Raw genomic sequence first — 17,913 nt, 5'->3', positions numbered from 1 at the left:
ACATCATGGCTCCCAAGCTCTGGAAGCTAACACTCTAGAACATGAACAGGTAACTACACATGTGTTAGGAAGGAGAAGTGCATGTGCCACAGGAGTGGAAGACGTGTAGTAAATGTGCAGACAACCATGGGCTGGGGAGGTAGGGGTGTGACCATAACAGGATAACACAAGGGAGCAATTGTAATGATAGAACTGTTGTAGCCTGGTAGTGATTACATATATATATAACTATAAAATTCTATAGTTAAAAAACTATAACTTTAAAATTCATAAACTATACACCAAAAGAAACATACTGTATAATAATTTTTTAAACAATAAATAAAATGTATAGCACTATGTCCAGCATAGAAGCGAAACAAAAAAGCTAGAAGCAATAGTAATTCCTTAAACTCGCTATCCAATGGCCGGGGTGGGGGAGCATGAGCAGGCAAAGGGCTTAAGGACACCCTTACCCTGGGACGCCATGATGCGCGTTAGCTCCTTACTTTTAACTCTGTCCAATGGGACGCTCACCTTCCCCTCACTGGGTAGGTCACTTTTATTCTTAAATTCTTTCCGACGGAAAAATCTAAGTTCACAGTACATCTACTGAGTATCTACTGTGTTCATCCTCACCACACCACCATAACATGGGCATCATTATCCCATCTTGCCAATGGTTTAACGAGGGCACAGGCAGTTAAGCAGCTCTCTGGCATGTGGTGATATCCAGATTAGAACCCAGGCTTCAGATTCTAAGTTCAGGGATCTTTCCAATTTCCCAATACACACAACTTTGTGGAATTAATCTCCCTGGTTTCTGCGACTCTGTAGCCTTTAGGACAGGAGTGGGCAACCTTTTTGTGAGTGCGTGCCAAAACCAGCAAAATCTCTGACTCAAAATTCTTTTGCGTGCCAACCCTAATTTTTTGAGAACATGTTACGCCTACTTGATATCTCTTAAGGTGTACGTATGTGAAGAGCCTTGAAGAAATAATAAAATTCATTCGAGCGACAAAAACACAGTATATGATGATGAAAAATACATTTATTTTTTTAATGTATATATGGACACTGATAGTCCGACAGAAAACTTTATGACTCCGTTTGATATTATCAGTGGGACTTTTGCTGCTGCATCACTGATGACAGATTTTACATCAGGTTTATATTTCGTGACCTTCAGAGATATGCACGAGCTACTACTTTCATCTGTCAGGGTGCTCCTATTACGAGACTTAACGAAATTCATCACCAAGAACAAAGATTCACAATTGTAAATGGAAGATTAGGAGAGGGTTTCGAGTGCCAGCAAAAGTTACTGGCATGCCATGTTTGGCACGCGTGCCAGAGGTTGCCCACCCCTGCTTTAGGACCTCTGCACTAATTTACTTTGTTGCTTCCCAGAAGCTGCATACATGTCCTGGGCCATGAACTAACTGCTAAAACTTCTCCGCAGTGGCCCCGGATTAATCTCTGGTAGAATCAGAAAATGTCCCTGGGTCACCGGCCCAGGATGCGAAGTTCTACACCTGAAAAATCAACCCTTTAAATTCAGAGTCACATACTCTAAACACAACAATTTTAAAATCACTAATATTATTTTAACAACCATTTACCTTGTTTTTGCTTCAGACAGCGTGAGTGGAAAGTGTACTCTACTTTGAGAAAAGCACGATTGAGCCCTTTCCTGACCTACCACATAATTAAATTTGACAGCCATCACGTATGCCTCACAGAAGGATGACTTTGAAGCAGTTCCCCAGCTGCACTGCAAATTATTTCACTTATAAACAGTACAGTCTTATTTGTAATTTGCAACACATACACGCATTCCCACCTCCTTCCAGGAATACACCTGCAGCCAAATAAAGAAAGATTCCAGAAGGTGACAAATTAAGAATTGAAAGTTCACAGTTTCTCCTTTAGTAGGCTCAATGTCACATTCTCCCTTCTCACGTTCTAGAAACCGCTTTTTAATAATGTTGCGCATTGTCTTTTATCCTATTTTCATGATTACCTATAATGCCAGAACTTGAATTACTGAGTTGTAACTGGGGAAGAGCTTCTTGAGTATTTCAATAAATATAAGACTGCTCCAAACAGAAATTTATCCACTGAACCGGGAGCTGAAATAAGTCCTGCTACAAGCAGCGTGTATCCATTTTGGCTCAGGTGAAATTACAGCACAGCTAACCAAGTATGTAAAAAATCAGTAGCCTAGCCCAGCCAGTGTGGCTCAGGGGTTGAGCATCAACCTAGGAACCAGGAGGTCAAGGTTGGATTCCTGACCAGGGCACATGCTGAGGTTGCGGGCTCATTCCCTAGTAGGGTTGTGTAGGAGGCAGCCCATCGGTGATTCTCTCTCATCATTGATGTTTCTCTCTCTCCTTTCCTCTCTGAAATCTATAAAAATATATTTTTTAAAAATCAGTAGCCTAAACTTCAGCCCTACTTGAAGCAGGTGCCACATCAACTCTGGGGATCCCACAGGGAAGACAGCCTCATAAGCCATCTGGGAGGCAATGGGGTGGCTCCTCTCCTGGCAAGCTGACAGAGAAAGGGAGATTCTAATCTAGACAAAACTTGGATGTTTCCTATGGAGTCCGGCAGATGAGCTGAGACGTAGGGCAGGAAACACAAAAGCAAGGAATGCGGTCTGACACGTCTGTGCCAGTGTACAGAAGTGGGGAATTCGCATTCTCTTACTCACTGCACAGATGGCTAACAATTTACAGCCCCCTTCCCAGATCCGCCCTCCCAGGTGAGCACTTGCCACAATAACGCATGCAAGGCTGAGGGGCGTTCAGAACAGCACGTAGGAGGGAAATTAGAAATTCTTTCATGTTTTTTTCATCTAGAGCTGAAGAAATCAAGCGTTGCTAGTATTTGTCATACAGACTGACTCTGGCGCCCTCAAGTGGTAGGTTTGTCAATTTTCTCCATGAACATGGATGCTCTCTCATACCCATCAGCTTTGCTAGATTGTGACTCATAACTGGGTACCTGTTCCCCCAACTAAGTGGTCTTGTCCATGGTATTACTAAGTTTTCAACAAAGTTATCCCTCACAAACTGGAAAAGAGGTTGTTAAAAAATTTCTGCGAAGAAACTGCTGATAGAAAATATGAGCAAATAAACATGTCGCAGCTGGCACTGAACTCACTCCAAGTCATGCCAGTCTAGTCATATCTGACAGTAATAATCCTTCTAGCCAAAAGTATCCAGGATAATCATCATTCCAGCCAAAAGAATCTGAAGTGCTCAAGGACATAGTTGAAATTTGGGATCAGACTCGCTATTGTTAATGATGAACTGTGCCTTGAGATATTCGCTAATGGGAACATGAAGTCCTGGCTTTTAGCAAGACAGTAAATGAGTCACTGTGTGAAAAACACTTAGGCCAATGCCTAGCATATGAAAACACCATATAATAAACACCATGTAACAGTTAGCTGTTATTATTTTAAAATATTGCCTTTTTATCCTCATTGCCTTTCATTTTTAAATATGTATATAAATAGATAATTATGTACTATATGGATATACAGCAGTATAATTACATATCAACAAATGAAAAAATACATTGGGGGTACCGATTCAAAAATGATATTCAAGTGATAGTTTGGAGATGGCTACTTCAAAAATAGTTGTCCTATGGCAGCTGTTCTCAACCTGTGGGTCGCGACCCCTTTGGGGGTCGAACGACCCTTTCACAGGGGTTGCCTAAGACCATTGGAAAACACATATATAATTGCATATTGTTTTTGTGATTAATCACTATGCTTTAATTATGTTCAATTTGTAACAATGAAAATACATCCTGCATATCAGATATTTACATTATGATTCATAACAGTAGCAAAATTACAGTTATGAAGTAGCAACAAAAATAATTTTATGGTTGGGGGTCACCACAACATGAGGAACTGTATTAAAGGGTCGTGGCATTAGGAAGGTTGAGAACCACTGTCCTATGGGAAAGCGTGGTGTCCTCCTGGCTGCCTGCCCTGAAGACACAAGTACTCCGCTCCTTTGACATTCATCTTCCCTTCCTTACCCCAACCCGCCAGGTATTACGACCACCTGAGGAGGGGCCCTATCTATCAACAGCATGAAAGGACCATGACAAGTGCAGAAATCCATTCTGAGTGAAACCCCATGGCTGATTTCACAAAAGGCTGAGCCTGAGCCTGGGATGCACTCACCGCCCTTTCTCACTGCCAGGTAAAAGGAATTATGTACTTCTTTCCCATTGTTACCTTTTCCCCACTGGGGAGGCACAGACTTGACCTAGTCTTCTGATTCCCCACTATAAACTACTACCATATGGCTTGATTTCCATAAACTTTCTGGCCAGTTTTCAAGGTATCACTGTGCAAAGGGTAACTAGAATCTAGAGGAACTGCTTTAAGCATTTTATCCACAGTGCTCTCAATCATCTGATCTGCACAGTAACACCAGCAGAGGGGGATGAATAAGCTGATGACAGAGCTGACAGGAGGAAAAATTTGAGCAACTTCATCAAGTCCTTCCTAGGACCCATGCTCTGCTGCTGCCTACTTAGAATCATGCCCATACTGCACAGCTTGCTTCTTTGTTTTTAGCCAAACCTCTCTTTTTTACTAAACTATTCAAATATTTTGCTCCCCAGTGGGAAGAACCCTAATGTCACATACTTAAGTGGGAATGCTGCTTCCTTCTTAGGAGCTGACAATATAAAATGGAGATTCCTTTAATTCAATTCCTCCAATATTATGAGGCAGAGGGATGTATGACAAGGTTAGCTAGTTTGGGGTTTGTTTCTTAATTGGCAATTTAGTTCCATACCTTAAAATATTAAATTAATTTCTGATAGGAAGTATAAAGTTTGCAACAGTTTTGGTTTAGTTGTGCTTTATTCTAGACCAGCGATTCTCAACCTTTTTCATCAAATGGCATGCATAAACTAATTACTAAAATTCTGCGGCACACCAGAAAATATATCATATTTTTTGCCGACATGACCAAAATAATAGGTATAATTTTTATTCATTCATACCAGATGGCTATTGTATTGGCTGTTGTCATTTATTTATTTGATACTCTTAGGGAAAAGAAGTCAGTGCCCCTGACTAGATAGTCAGGTATTGCATGTTTTAAAAATTCTTGCACACACCAGTTGAAAATCATTGTTCTTGACTGATAAATTAGCTCAGGAATGTTAGCAAACTATTACTTTATACCTCAATGACTTCTCCCTAAATTAATTTACAATATAATATAAATGTGAAATAATAATGAAATGCAGCTGCAAACTCCACTATTAGAATAAGAACAGATAGTACTCACTGAGCACTTACCATACGTCAAGCACTATTCTAAGCAGTTTTCCTTTTTTTAACTAACTTAATTCTAACAGCCCTAAAATAGACAGAAACTATTATTCCCAATTCACAGATGAGGAAACAGAGCCAAGCTGAGAACAAGCAACTTACACAGGTAACTCAACTCATGAGTGGCACAGCTGGGATTCAAACTCAAGACACTCATTCAATCAGATGGCTTTTTCTTTTTGCCATGATTTTATGCAAACATCGATAATTTATCAAGACAAAATGACCTATAAGGACAGGATGATGATGAACAATTTCCTTTCAATTCTCTTACTCATCCGAGTCAGTAAGAACTGTTGTCCAGTTGCTGAGTTGACAGGGTACACTACTAAATAACTCCTAAATTAAAACAGAAATCATAGCCCTGGCTAGTGTTTCTCAGTGGTTAGAGCACTGGCCCATGGACTAAAGCAGTGGTTCTCAACCTTGGCTGCACATTAAAATCATCTGGGAATCTTTTTAAAATCCTGATTTCTAGGATGATTTCCAGAGGATGAGGCCCAGGAATCAGGATTTTAACAAGATTCCCAGGTGATTCTAATGTGCAGCCAAGGCTGAGAACCACTGCACTCAAGGGAACATACCTGGGCTGCAGGTTCAATCCCTGGATCAGGTCGGATGCGTGCGGGAGGCAATCAATCGATGTGCCTCTCTCACATCAATATTTTTCTTTTTCTCTCTCTCTTTCTGTCTCTCTCCCTCACTCCCTTCCACTCTCTCTAAAAATCAATGGGAAAAAAAATATTCTTGACTGAGGATTAACTAAAAAAGGGAGAGAAATCGCAATGGAAATGAGAAAACATTTAGTATCATAGGATACTGAACATTAGGAGTTACTCTCCCTTTACTTCAGACTTTTCCATAGACGTTTTTCTGGCACATTTTCCAATTGCTAATGAATAAAGAGGCAGTAAGTTACAAGTCCAGACTCTGAGGTCGGAGCACCTGGGCTGAAATCAGGCTCCACACTTTCCAGGTCTGTGCCTCAGTTTCCTCTTCAGAGTAAACCAACACCCACCAAGCAGGGAACTGTAAAGCTACTCTCACTGCCTCCGACCGGCAATTCCTGGTTGTAAAGTCATCCTTCTCACCCACTGGTGAGAGTTTCAGTCTCTGGAATTCAGAGTTTTGAGAGAAACCACTGAACTCTGGCTTCAAAGAATCCAAGTCAATAAATAGAAAGGTTATGTTCTTTTCCCATGCCCAGAACAAAGACCTTGATTAAGAGGGAAATTTAGAGCAATAAACACAATGAGAGAAATGAAAGGCCGCTCCTATTGTTTCTGTAGAGCTGACATCATTGCAGGAAGCAGACTGCCAAACGAGGGCCAAGTATCCCAGGAGTCGTGCCACTGTGGAACCACAGCAACCTGCACTTTGCGTCCCAGGGGGTGAACGGCCTTGCAGAAAACAGAGGGAAAGAATAGCAAATCTTCACTCTAGAGAGTGGAAATGGACCCTCCTCATTTCCCTTGCACTTCCCCCCATCCCAACTGGATCCTATCTGCCTAGAATTCCACAGTGCAGTCCTAGCCTCTGCTGAGAAAGATAATCAGCTTTCCTCTCCCCTGCTGACGAACTTGGCCACGACGGGACGCCGCCATCTCCTGTTATTGTAATTAGACACTGAACTAATAGATACTGAAACCACATACTTTGAAGTGTTTTGACTAAATCACACAACCTGAAGGCGCTCCTAAGGAAACAGACTTGGAATGCTTGTGTCCACCGCCTAGTCTTAAACCCCAAACCATCTGTTCCAAAGAGAGAGTCGGACGTGGGGGAAAGTGTTCTGTTGTTGTCACAATGCCCTATTCTCCCACCCACACTCCTAACTTAAGGGCAAGAACTTTCCTTTCTCCATGACAGTGGATATTCCACTGTATATATAACTTACAAAGTGATCCCCTGATAAGTCTAGTATGCATCTGTCTTCATACATAATCTATCTCTCTATATAAAGGCCTAAGCGACCGGCCCACCGGACATGCACTGACCACCAGGGGGCAGACGCTCAATGCAGGAGCGGAAACCACAGGCATGGAAACATGAAACAGACTGATGAATCTCAGTGGGAAGGGGAAGGGAGGAGGGTGGGAAGAAATTAAACAAAGGTCTTATAAACTTACCAGAGGCCTGGTGCACGGATTTGTGCACCAGTGGGGTCCCTAGGCCTGGCCTGTGGGAATAGGGCCAAAACTGGCAGTCTCTCATCCCCCAAGAGGTCCTGGATTGCGAGAGGGCACAGGCCAGGCTGAAAGACCCCACCGGTGCATGAATCCATGTACTGGGCCTCTAGTTATTACAATATTACTGACTATATTCCCTCTGCAGTAATTTACATTCCATGACCATTTGTAACTGCAATTTTGTACTTCTTAATCTCTTCACCCAGCCCCCCAAACCCATTCCCATGTGACAACCACCAGTTTGTTCTCTGTATCTATGAGTTCGTTTGATTATTTATTTTGGTTTTTAGATTCCACATATAAGTGAAATCACATGGTCTTAGTCTTTGCCTGACTTATTTCCCTTAGCATATTTCCCTCTAGGTCCATCTGTGTTGTTGCAAATGGTAAGAGTTCATTATTTTCTATGGCGGAGTAATATTCCATTGTATACATATACCACCACTTTTTTAAATCAAATTATCTACTGATAGACACTTAGGTTGTTTCCATACCTTGATTAATGCATATGAAATGTCCTTTTCTGTCTCTTGGTATAGCCTTAGTTTTAAAGTCTACTTTGTCTGAAATAAGTATTGCTACCTGCACTTTTGAGAAATTCATTTACATTTAAAGTAATTATGGATAGCTATGTAGGCATTGCCATTTAATTATTCACATTGTTGATCTTTGTTTCTGCTTCTTCTTCTTAAAGATGTCCTTTTAACATTTCTTGTAATACTAGCTTGGTGGTGATGAACTCCTCTAGCTTTTTCCTATTTGGGAAGGACAGGAACTTCTTAACACTAGGTTTATAAGGTGCCCTCAAGAGTGAACTCATCTGGTGTCATCTTCTTTATCTCATCCCTAGAACCAGGTACTTGAGAAATGAAAAGCAAAGTTCTTAGAAAAGCTATGCTTACACTTGAGGCTGGCAATAATCATGATAAAGACTCCTTAAAACCTCTCAAATCAAAGGAAAGAAAACCGAGGAATGGTGATTAGTTCCCACAAATCTTGGGAGGCGGGCAGGAGGCTGTTAGGCATAAGGTATTGCCCAGAAAGTGAACAGGATCTTTCCTAAGGGACAATCTTATAAAAGTGTCTTTTGGGAATGCTAGCATTTTATTTATTTATTTTTATTTAAATATATATTTTCTAATGATTTCAGAGTGGAAGGAAGAGAGATAGAGATAGAAACATCAATGATGAGAGAGAATCATTGATTGGCTGCCTCCTGCATGCCCCCTACTACGGGGGGAGGGGGGAGGATCGAGCTGTGCCCTTGGCCTGAATCGAACCTGGGACCCTTTAGTCCGCAGGCCGATGCTCTATCCACTGAGCCAAACCAGCTAGGGTGGGAATACTAGCATTTTAGATTCTCTTCCTTCCTAGGTCCCCAAACAAAGAATCAGAGGCATAGAAATGTTAAGAGGCTTGCATTATTGTCCATTGCACTATGTCTATTTCCAACCTGCCTGGCTGTGGGCAGATGGTTCTTTACACAGAAACCACCCAACATGACACAGGCACAGGGCACGTTCCAGCCCTGGCCTGTCACAGAAAACATCCTTGCCTCCTTCATGTCCACTTCGGATGTTTTAAGACTTCTTTATTTCACTGATTATATCTCTAACCTCTAAATTAAAAAGAAACTGGATTCATTACTGAGTATTTTGTGGAGAATACAATAACTCAACGTCTCCTTGCATTTCTTCAGGTGAAAACATTACAGTGCAGAACACTTTTACACACTTTTACTTGTATCCCTTTTACGTTTTATGAAATCTTCCAAACATTGCTCCTTTAGTTCTTGACATTTTCCTTATATGTAGATGGAACCTGAAAGTACTTTGTTTTCTTTCTTGTAAGTCAGGAGCTCAGCCAGATACAAGGGAAACAACACTCGTCTGGTAAGTGCCTCAGAGAAGCCAAGAGAAGCAGAATATAATGTATGTTATTGTACCCACCAAGTCTTTTTGTGTGTGTTTTTTAGGTTTTGTTTTCACACAGGAAGATTAATTTGACTTCTTTGGCTAAAAGATTTTCCTATGAATTGGAATAAGAGATGGCTTACAGCCGAACCGGTTTGGCTCAGTGGATAGAGCATCGGCCTGCGGACTCAGGGGTCCCGGGTTCGATTCCGGTCAAGGGCATGTGCCTTGGTTGCGGGCGCATCCCCAGTGGGGGGCGTGCAGGAGGCAGCTAATCGATGTTTCTCTCTCATCGATGTTTCTAACTCTCTATCCCTCTCCCTTCTTCTCTGTAAAAAATCAATAAAATATATTTTAAAAAAAAAAGAGATGGCTTACAGTTGCCTTAAAATCTTTACACCAATGAATCATTATCTGCAGTAAGAAAAAAATCATCTCATTGCTATCTAGTTACTTCTATGGCCCCTTAATATAAGAAATGTCATTGAATAGAAAGTACACATCTAGAGAGAATTCCTCTATCACGGATGTTCCTAACATATAAAAAACTCCTATGGTAATTCCTTTTTTTCAGTGTGAATGTAACGTTACTTTACAGAAAAGTTTATGTTTCCTTCAATAGCCTCTAAAAAGGTGGTATTATAGATGCAGAAACTCTGTGTAAATGTTTATTTTTACTTTACTAAGTTTATTGGGGATGTGGGGATCAAGAAAGCAGGGAGCAATGAATCACACGTGTAGAAGCAGCCCATGCATCTTCCTTTTGTATCCTTCATGCCTGTCAACCGTTTGCAAATGAGATAATGGCGCCGTTATTTATCCCTTGGTCCCATTTCCTACTTAGAGTATTTGCCCCCTTTTCAACCTTATTGTTCTGACGTCTCTGTGGTCGAGGGTATAGAGACTTCCCTTCCACTTCCCTCTCTTGTTGGAATTTTTTTGAATTTGCAACTCCTGAAATCTAAACCTCCCTCCTCTTGCTCCCGAGTTCCAGAACAGTATTTCTAACGTCTTACAAAATACTTCCAACCTAGAAAGTTAGAATATTCCAAACTCAAGTCTCTGCCCACCCCTCACCTTTAAACCTGTACCTGCTCCAGGGTCCACACTCAAGGATCAACATCCAGTGGCTGGAACCTGGCATCTCCAGCTCTCCCCTGCCCGTGCAGTAGGTCATCAGGTCGCCTCAACGGTCTCTCTCACATCATCTCTTCTGAGCTTTCCCTTGCTCTGATCACTGGCTTTGTCCAAGCTGCCATCATTTCTCAGCCAGATTTCTGTTTGAGGCAGACTTTTAGGTGTCCCAGCCTGTAGCTGCTCTCCTAACCTTCCTCAGCGAGCTTCCCACCACCATCACTGTCTTGGCCATTAGGCTCTTGTCTAAAGTCATTTGGTTAAAACTCCAGCTTATTGGGGCATTAAATGGCTCTTGTATGTGAAACCTGCTTGCTGTTTCTGCGTCATCACGCTCCAAGCGCCTACCCACGCACCAGCACACTAGACCTGACTTAGGCTTCCATCCCTTTTCAACTCTTCGTCTTTCTCCTAAAACTCACTCCTCTGTAGTCCTGCTGCTATTGCCTCTTTCTGCCTCCTCTGCTCAGCTGTAGGAACTGTACCGAGTTCATTGCCTATCCCCAGGCCTAGCGTGCAGACTCAGCGCTCAATACACGTTTGTTGAATGAAGAAATAGATTCAGCCCTGGCCGGTATGCAAAGTGGTTAGAGCTTTGGTCTTCATACTCAAGGGTCATGGGTTCGCTCCCCACCCCCTGGACGGGTGTCTGTGCGGGAGGCAACCAGTGATGTGTCTCTCACATAGATGTTTATCTCTCTCTCCTCCTTCCCTTCCTTCCACTTTCTCTGGAAAACAATGGGGAAGGGGGATATATCCTCAGGTGAGGATTAACAAACAACAAACAAAGAGGAGATGATTCATGGGGGAGGGGGAGGGGTAGACCCACATTACTTGTCTCCTATGGATGTTTTCTTGCTCAGGGCCCTATGTCATTACCCTTTCCTAAGCATGGCCATATCCCAGTTAAGGGATGTCCTTAGATGAGAAAAATCACTGGCCTCATTAAGCAGTGTACCCAGTGTCCTCTGCTAATAAATTGTTCATTCAGAGTGGAAGCCAAAGTCCTGATAACGGGCAGTTCAGGTCCTGCCAGGGCGCCTCACTCCACTCTCATGACCTTTCTGACAACTCTCTCTGCTCCAGCCACATGAGGCTCTTGCTGGTGCTTTAAAACGCCAGGCCGTTCCTCTCTCAGGTCTTTGCAATGATCTGGAACACAACTGACAGTCTCCTCGGGCCCCTCTGTTTCCTAACTCTGAGCTGAAGTAATACTATCAAAATAAACCAGTACTCTTACTCCCTAAACGTAAATGCCACGAGACACTATTTCTCAGTCTACGAAGAGAATCCTAGATCCTTTGCAATCCTGTAGAAATTTCTATACAAAAATTCTATACAAGATTGTCAAAATAAGTAGTCACATTTGGGTCATCCACTCCATGTCTCTCCTCCGCAGCACGACAGGACCTGCTGATGGACACAGTGCCAATCGTTCCCTATCTTTTCCTGAGTTTTCTTCTGACTTTTCGGAGGATGTCTGCTTTCCCCTCCCGAAACTGAAGGGAGGAGAAATGCTCTGTGATTTGTTGGCAGGGCTGCCCTGTGGGATGCAAGGGCTCTGGGCCAAGTGAAACAAATGTTAATTTGTAATAGAGTTGGGCACAGGCTCCAGCTGGACAACTCCAAGAGACAGGAGAGGAAGAAAGGGGGATAATCATAGCAGGGCTGCGAGTCAATGGCAACAGTTATTTCTACCCCTTGTGAGCAGCTGCCGAACCAGCTCCTTCACAAAAGCCTTTTAGTGGCTACCTTAAATCCATCAAATGTTCTACACACTAATTCTTGCAATAAAATCTACGTATGATTTGGGTATTTTATTTACTTTAAAGGTTAAAAACCTACACACCACTTCTTCATACAGATGTTGCCTTCAGCTCTGACTGGTAGCCTGAGCAGAGACCCCCGCCCACTCCACTACCCCTGGGGACTGCTTTTCTCCTGTCCATGACAGACTGCACTCAGCTGGAACCAGACTGTGTGTGTTCCCCTCCTGGAGGCCTGCCGGCAGAGCGGGGTCTTACCGCGTTCTCCTTCAGCTGCAGCCCCTCCCCATTGGGAAGGGAGGACCGTCTCTTGGTGGAGTTCCTGTTGGGGGTGGAGGCAATGGTCCCCGCTTTCTTCTTCACGGTGAGTACCTCGCAGCTGGCCTGGTCTTCGTTGTGCGTGCTCTTCCCGGCATTGATAACCCTGAGAAGAAGCCAGAAGAGCTGGTCAGACAGAGTGATTGTGGGAAAAGCTGAGAGCTTTGTCTCCAGAGTCAGCCAGGGTGTCTCCACACCTGGCCCAAAACTAACACCCCACTTAATGCAAAGGACCTTTGTAAACTGAATAAATTGATTTTTAAAAAACAAATTACAGTCTGGCCGGTGTGGCTCAGTGGTTGAGCGTCGACCTATGAACCAGGAGGTTACAGTTCGATTCCAGTTAGGGCAATCCCCAGTGTGGGGAGTACAGGAGGCAGCTGATCAATGTTTCCTCTCATCATTGATATTTCTCTCTCTCCCTCTCCCTTCCTCTCTGAAATCAATAAAAATATATATTCAAAAAAATAAAACAAAAATAAAAACGGATTCTATTAGCACACATGAACACATTAACCAAAGCACTGTCCTGAGCTCAGCTCATGTAGGTGTCTGATAGGTGTGATCAACCCCACTGATCCATTAGAGTCAAAGCAGACCAGATAATCACTCTTTGGGCAAACACAAGGAAGACAGATCTGGGAAGATGGCTCAGGGAATTCTGTTGCATTTCTCCAAGTGATAAAAAACACCACCACCATCAATCTTATCAAAGACCAAGGCAGTAATTGACAGCATGTTGTAAAATCCAGGGAAACAGAGAACCACAGTTCACTATCGCCCTCCCCACATCCCCTCTACACACAGAGAAGTGAGTGGATCAAAGGTTTACATATATATATATATATATATATATATATATATGATTGATTTTTTACAGAGAGGAAGGGAGAAGGATAGAGAGTTAGAAACATTGATGAGAGAGAAACATTGATCAGCTGCCTCCCGCACACCCCCTACTGGGGATGTGCCCTCAACCAAGGTACATGCCCTTGACCGGAATTGAACCTGGGACCCTTCAGTCCACAGGCCGATGCTCTATCCTCTGAGCCAAACTGGTCAGGGCAAAGGTTTACCCTTTTTAAGTTATCGTTAGCCCTTCACCTTTCCTCCTGGAGAATCCTCATCACTGTGCATCATCACGCCAGGCTTCAGGACGCTGATGTGTACACGTGGCCACATCATGATATCATGGCTTCTTGACACTCTTTGGCCTAATTACTAAATGTGTTAAGCATAGGAATGCTTCCCAAAAGCATGCTGCATTACCCATCTCCCTTCTGTATCAGTGACTGCAGACGGAGCACTTGCGTTTCAGTGCCATTTTCTTATTGAGTAATTAAGCAGCTGCTACACTGGATTTCCCGGAAGAGCTCTCCTGGATGTGCCAGTGGCTGCTTTCTTTCCGAAACGTCAACAGTGTCACAGTCAGTGACGGTGAGGGTGGAGGATACAGAACTCAGTGGCAAGGAAAGAAAAGATGCTCTTTTTGAAGGGAAGAGCAATGGAAATCCCCTCTTAAGGGTGGTGTGTACACTGCTCTATTAATCTGGCGTACCCCTTCCTACCAACTACAAGACAACTGTTTTCAAACAACTTTTTTTCTTTTAAATTCTGCAATAATTATAGATGCAGAGAAAATTGCAAAAACAGTACTACATAGATGTACCCTCCACCCAACTTCCTCCAGTGGTAACATTTTACATGACTACAGTACAATATCAAAACAAGCAACTGACTCACACAAAACTGTCAACCAGACTGCAGATCTCATCCAAATTTCACCACATTTTATACAAAATGGTCTTGAGTTTTGAAAACTGTATACATCTCCATAAGCCAACACACACACACACCACAACCAACTGGGGAATGGAGAGCAAACTGAGATGTGAGTGCCACAAGATCTAAGGGAGCAGGGTTCAAGCACTCTTCTGCCGAACCCTGGGGTTCTATGGAGGTGTCTTATACATGTTAACATTTACTTTAAATTTCTTTTTTTTAACCCTAACCAGTTTGGCTCAGTGATAGAGCATCGGCCTGCGGCCTCAAGGGTCCCAGGTTCTATTCCTACTGGGATGGTTGCAGGCACATACCCAGTAGGGAGTGTGCAGGAGGCAGCTGATCGATGTTTCCCTCTCATTGATGTTTCTAACTCTCTATCCCTCTCCCTTCCTCTCTGCAAAAAATCAATAAAATATATTTTTTAAAAATTACTTTTTTTACATGCATAAGCATTTGGGGAAAAAGGCAATAATTCAAAAGTTCATTCCCATCTGTTACATGTGAACAGATAGGTATATGCCGGTTTATATATTGTTGGCAGCCTGGGCATAATCTATCTTTCTTCTTTCATTGACCAGTATCACTTGACTGAAAGGAGAACTGTTTTGCAATTATAGTCTCCCCTCCTCCCCAATATTCATGAATTTTGCGACCTTGGATTCAACCAACCCTGGATTGAAAACAGTATTTTCAATACATGGTTGGGAATCTGTGGATGCGCAGGGTCAACTGTGTGCCTTGTTCTTCCCCGTTCTGTCTGAGAAGGGACTGGAGCACCCACAGATTTTGTATCTGCTGGGGTCCTGGAACCAATCCCCCCTCCCCAAATACTGAGGAACAACTGTACCTACCTATATGTTCCAGGGAAATGACCATATCAGTCATCTATTATCTCCCCTACTTCAAATGTCTATATTCACCAAACTGCTTCATCATTCTTATCAGGTTTACTATAAATTTCAAATAAAAAACAAAGGCCTACTTTTACTCATTTTACATTTTCATGTAATATTTTTAAAAAGTAGATTATTGCTTATAGAGTTTGAAGACCTTTGTCCAGGGGGCGTGTGTAAGAAGTGGGGATCCTTGCCCGTCTCTGTGAGTCAGCTCTGCCTCTGGTGCCGTGCCGAGATCCTCTTGAGGATGAAAGGTTGGGGGAGGAGAGTCCAAGGTCAAGTTTCTAGCCCACCTTCACTGTCTCTAAGGAGGGGGCATTTGCATATGGTTGAAGAATAAAATGTGGTTCTCGAAGACACGGTGAAGCTACCTGCATGCTGACTATTACTATTACCACACTCAGTACCTGAGCCAAACAACTCAGCCCAGGCCCAGAGCCAGGAAGTGGGAGCAGGGTTCAGAACGAGCCCGACCTTGACCCCCAGCCCAAGCTCTTCCTGTGACACGTGGAACTCACATCCGCTGGGTCAGCCAAGCTGGACATGTGGGGAGGCACAGGGTCAGCAGCCAGGCAGGCTGAGGCCCAGCCCTGCGAGAAAGGGGATTTTCTCCCCGCTTCTCTGGCCATTGGAGGAGTCCGAGACAGGGCCCAGAGGAAGGAAGAAGGATGGGTAGTCAGATCTGCTCATCTCTACAGCAGCCCAGGCCTCATCCAGGGGTTTGCAGCTGGAGCTCATAAGAGAACATGCATTCGACTGGAGTTTCCTTTATGTCCATCCTTAGAGAACAAAATCAGGAAGGAGGAGGTTTAAAAATACCACCTGCCACTTCCCAGTCACTGGTGGTGTGAATCCACGCAACATGTGCAGTGGGCTGTTTACTGGATGGGGACGTCATACCTCATGGCCTCCCACGTGAATGCCTTCCCTAAGGACAGCTGAAGTGGAGGTGTGGCTGGGAAAACCAGTTCAAAACAACGGTCCCCTCATACTGTCCTCTGTACAAGAAACTCACTGCTATTTCTGGAACTTGGCATCACCCTGACCACTGGCCCCTAAACTTATGCGGTAGTCAGGTCTTTTTTTCCCCCCCAATAAAAAAAGCATCACTGATCTCCAATAGCTACGTGCCAGGCTGACTCATCGGCCACTGCTGTTTTCCAACAGCCAACAAAGCTACTATAATTACACAAATCACGAAGCACTGTCCCTGAAAGTGCTTATCTCCTGTTTCTTGGCGGATATTAAACTCCAAAGTTGACTGAACCTCAGCAAGAGACCCTAGAAACTTTATTTTATGCACGAGAAGCCCGGGGCCCTGAAAGGGGGAGACTTGTGCATGGTCACACAGCTGAATACAGCACAGCTGTGAGCACACGTAAGCGCTCCCAGCGCTTTCTGCTGCAGCTCTCAGCGGCATTATTTTCCAATTGTGTGTCTATTCTTATGAGCCCTGGTTCAGAGGGCCGTATTGCAATGAATGACTCATCAAAGCCGGGGAAACTAGGAAAGAACAGTCACGGGTGGCCTTACTTGGCCATTTCATGTTGAATACTGTGAATGACACTAATGAAATATCACAAAGTCAGAAATGGCAACCAGGTGGGAAGGGAGCCGCTCCAACCCTGAAGAATAATCAGGTCTAACCTGATTATTCTTCAGATGATAAGGTCATATTAAGTGAAAGCCACTGCCTTTTTAAAAAATACAACTCTTGGTCTGGCTGCTGTGGCTCAATAGTTGAGCATCGATCTATGAACCAGGAGGTCACCGTCTGATTCCTGGTCAGGGCACATGCCCAGGTTGGGGGCCTGATCCCCAGTTCCCCAGTGTGGGGCATGCAGGAGGCAGCTGATCTCTGCTCTGCCATCATTGATGTGTCTCTCTGTCATCATTGATGTTTCTCTCTCTTCTCTCTCTCTCTCTCTCTCTCTCTCTCTCTCTCTCTCTCCCTGCCTCTCTAAAATCAATAAAAATATATTTAAATAAATAAAAAATACAACTCTTATCCCATATTTTATATTATTTCAAATTCCTTACTCCATACAGACTTAGGAGAAAGTCCTGATTCTTCTCAATTTACTTTGCTTTAAAGAGCTTGACCTCTATCAACTTAACTATTTGATTTTGTTCAAAGGCAAATGCTTTATTTACTAAATGTAAATGAAACCTTTAGTTAAGTATAAATTGAGAAAAACTTTGCTTTAAGCTAAGGAGTATCATGCTGTTAATAGCGTTGTCTTTAAATGGAAGCAGCTGTATCAGTAGCTAGCTCCCTTCTTGTCCTGTGCTCCAGCGTGAAGTCAGCACTGTCTTGTGTCTTGAGATAAACTGGAATGACTATTAAATGTGCATTATTTTTTTACAAAGAGACTTTTTATTGATTTTTAGAGAGAGAGAGAGAGGAATGGAGAGAGAAAAGTAGGAAGGGAGGGAGGGGGAGGAGAGAGAGAGAGAGAGAAAGAAACATCCATGAGAGAGCAAAATACCCAAAATACCGATAGGCTGCCTCATGCATGCCCCCCACCAGGGTACCAAGCCTGCAACCCGGGCATG

General features: G+C 43.3%; 1 protein-coding gene across 2 annotated transcripts in view; it reads right to left on the bottom strand.

Annotated features, from left to right (window-relative positions):
• The window catches only part of PPM1H (protein phosphatase, Mg2+/Mn2+ dependent 1H), a 235,395-nt gene that overhangs the window by 139,751 nt on the left and 77,731 nt on the right, over positions 1–17,913 (bottom strand). For both annotated transcript variants that reach the window (XM_036298716.1, XM_036298715.1), the window contains exon 2: positions 12,617–12,782. In XM_036298716.1, coding sequence (XP_036154609.1) covers positions 12,617–12,782 — 166 coding nt within the window. The remainder of the gene's footprint in view (positions 1–12,616; positions 12,783–17,913) is intronic.

The sequence above is a fragment of the Myotis myotis genome, unplaced genomic scaffold (assembly GCF_014108235.1).
Source record: "Myotis myotis isolate mMyoMyo1 unplaced genomic scaffold, mMyoMyo1.p scaffold_m19_p_3, whole genome shotgun sequence".
In the NCBI taxonomy this organism is placed as follows: domain Eukaryota; kingdom Metazoa; phylum Chordata; class Mammalia; order Chiroptera; family Vespertilionidae; genus Myotis; species Myotis myotis.
Note: the sequence above shows the minus strand (reverse complement) of the source record. Positions and strands in the feature narration are given on the sequence as shown.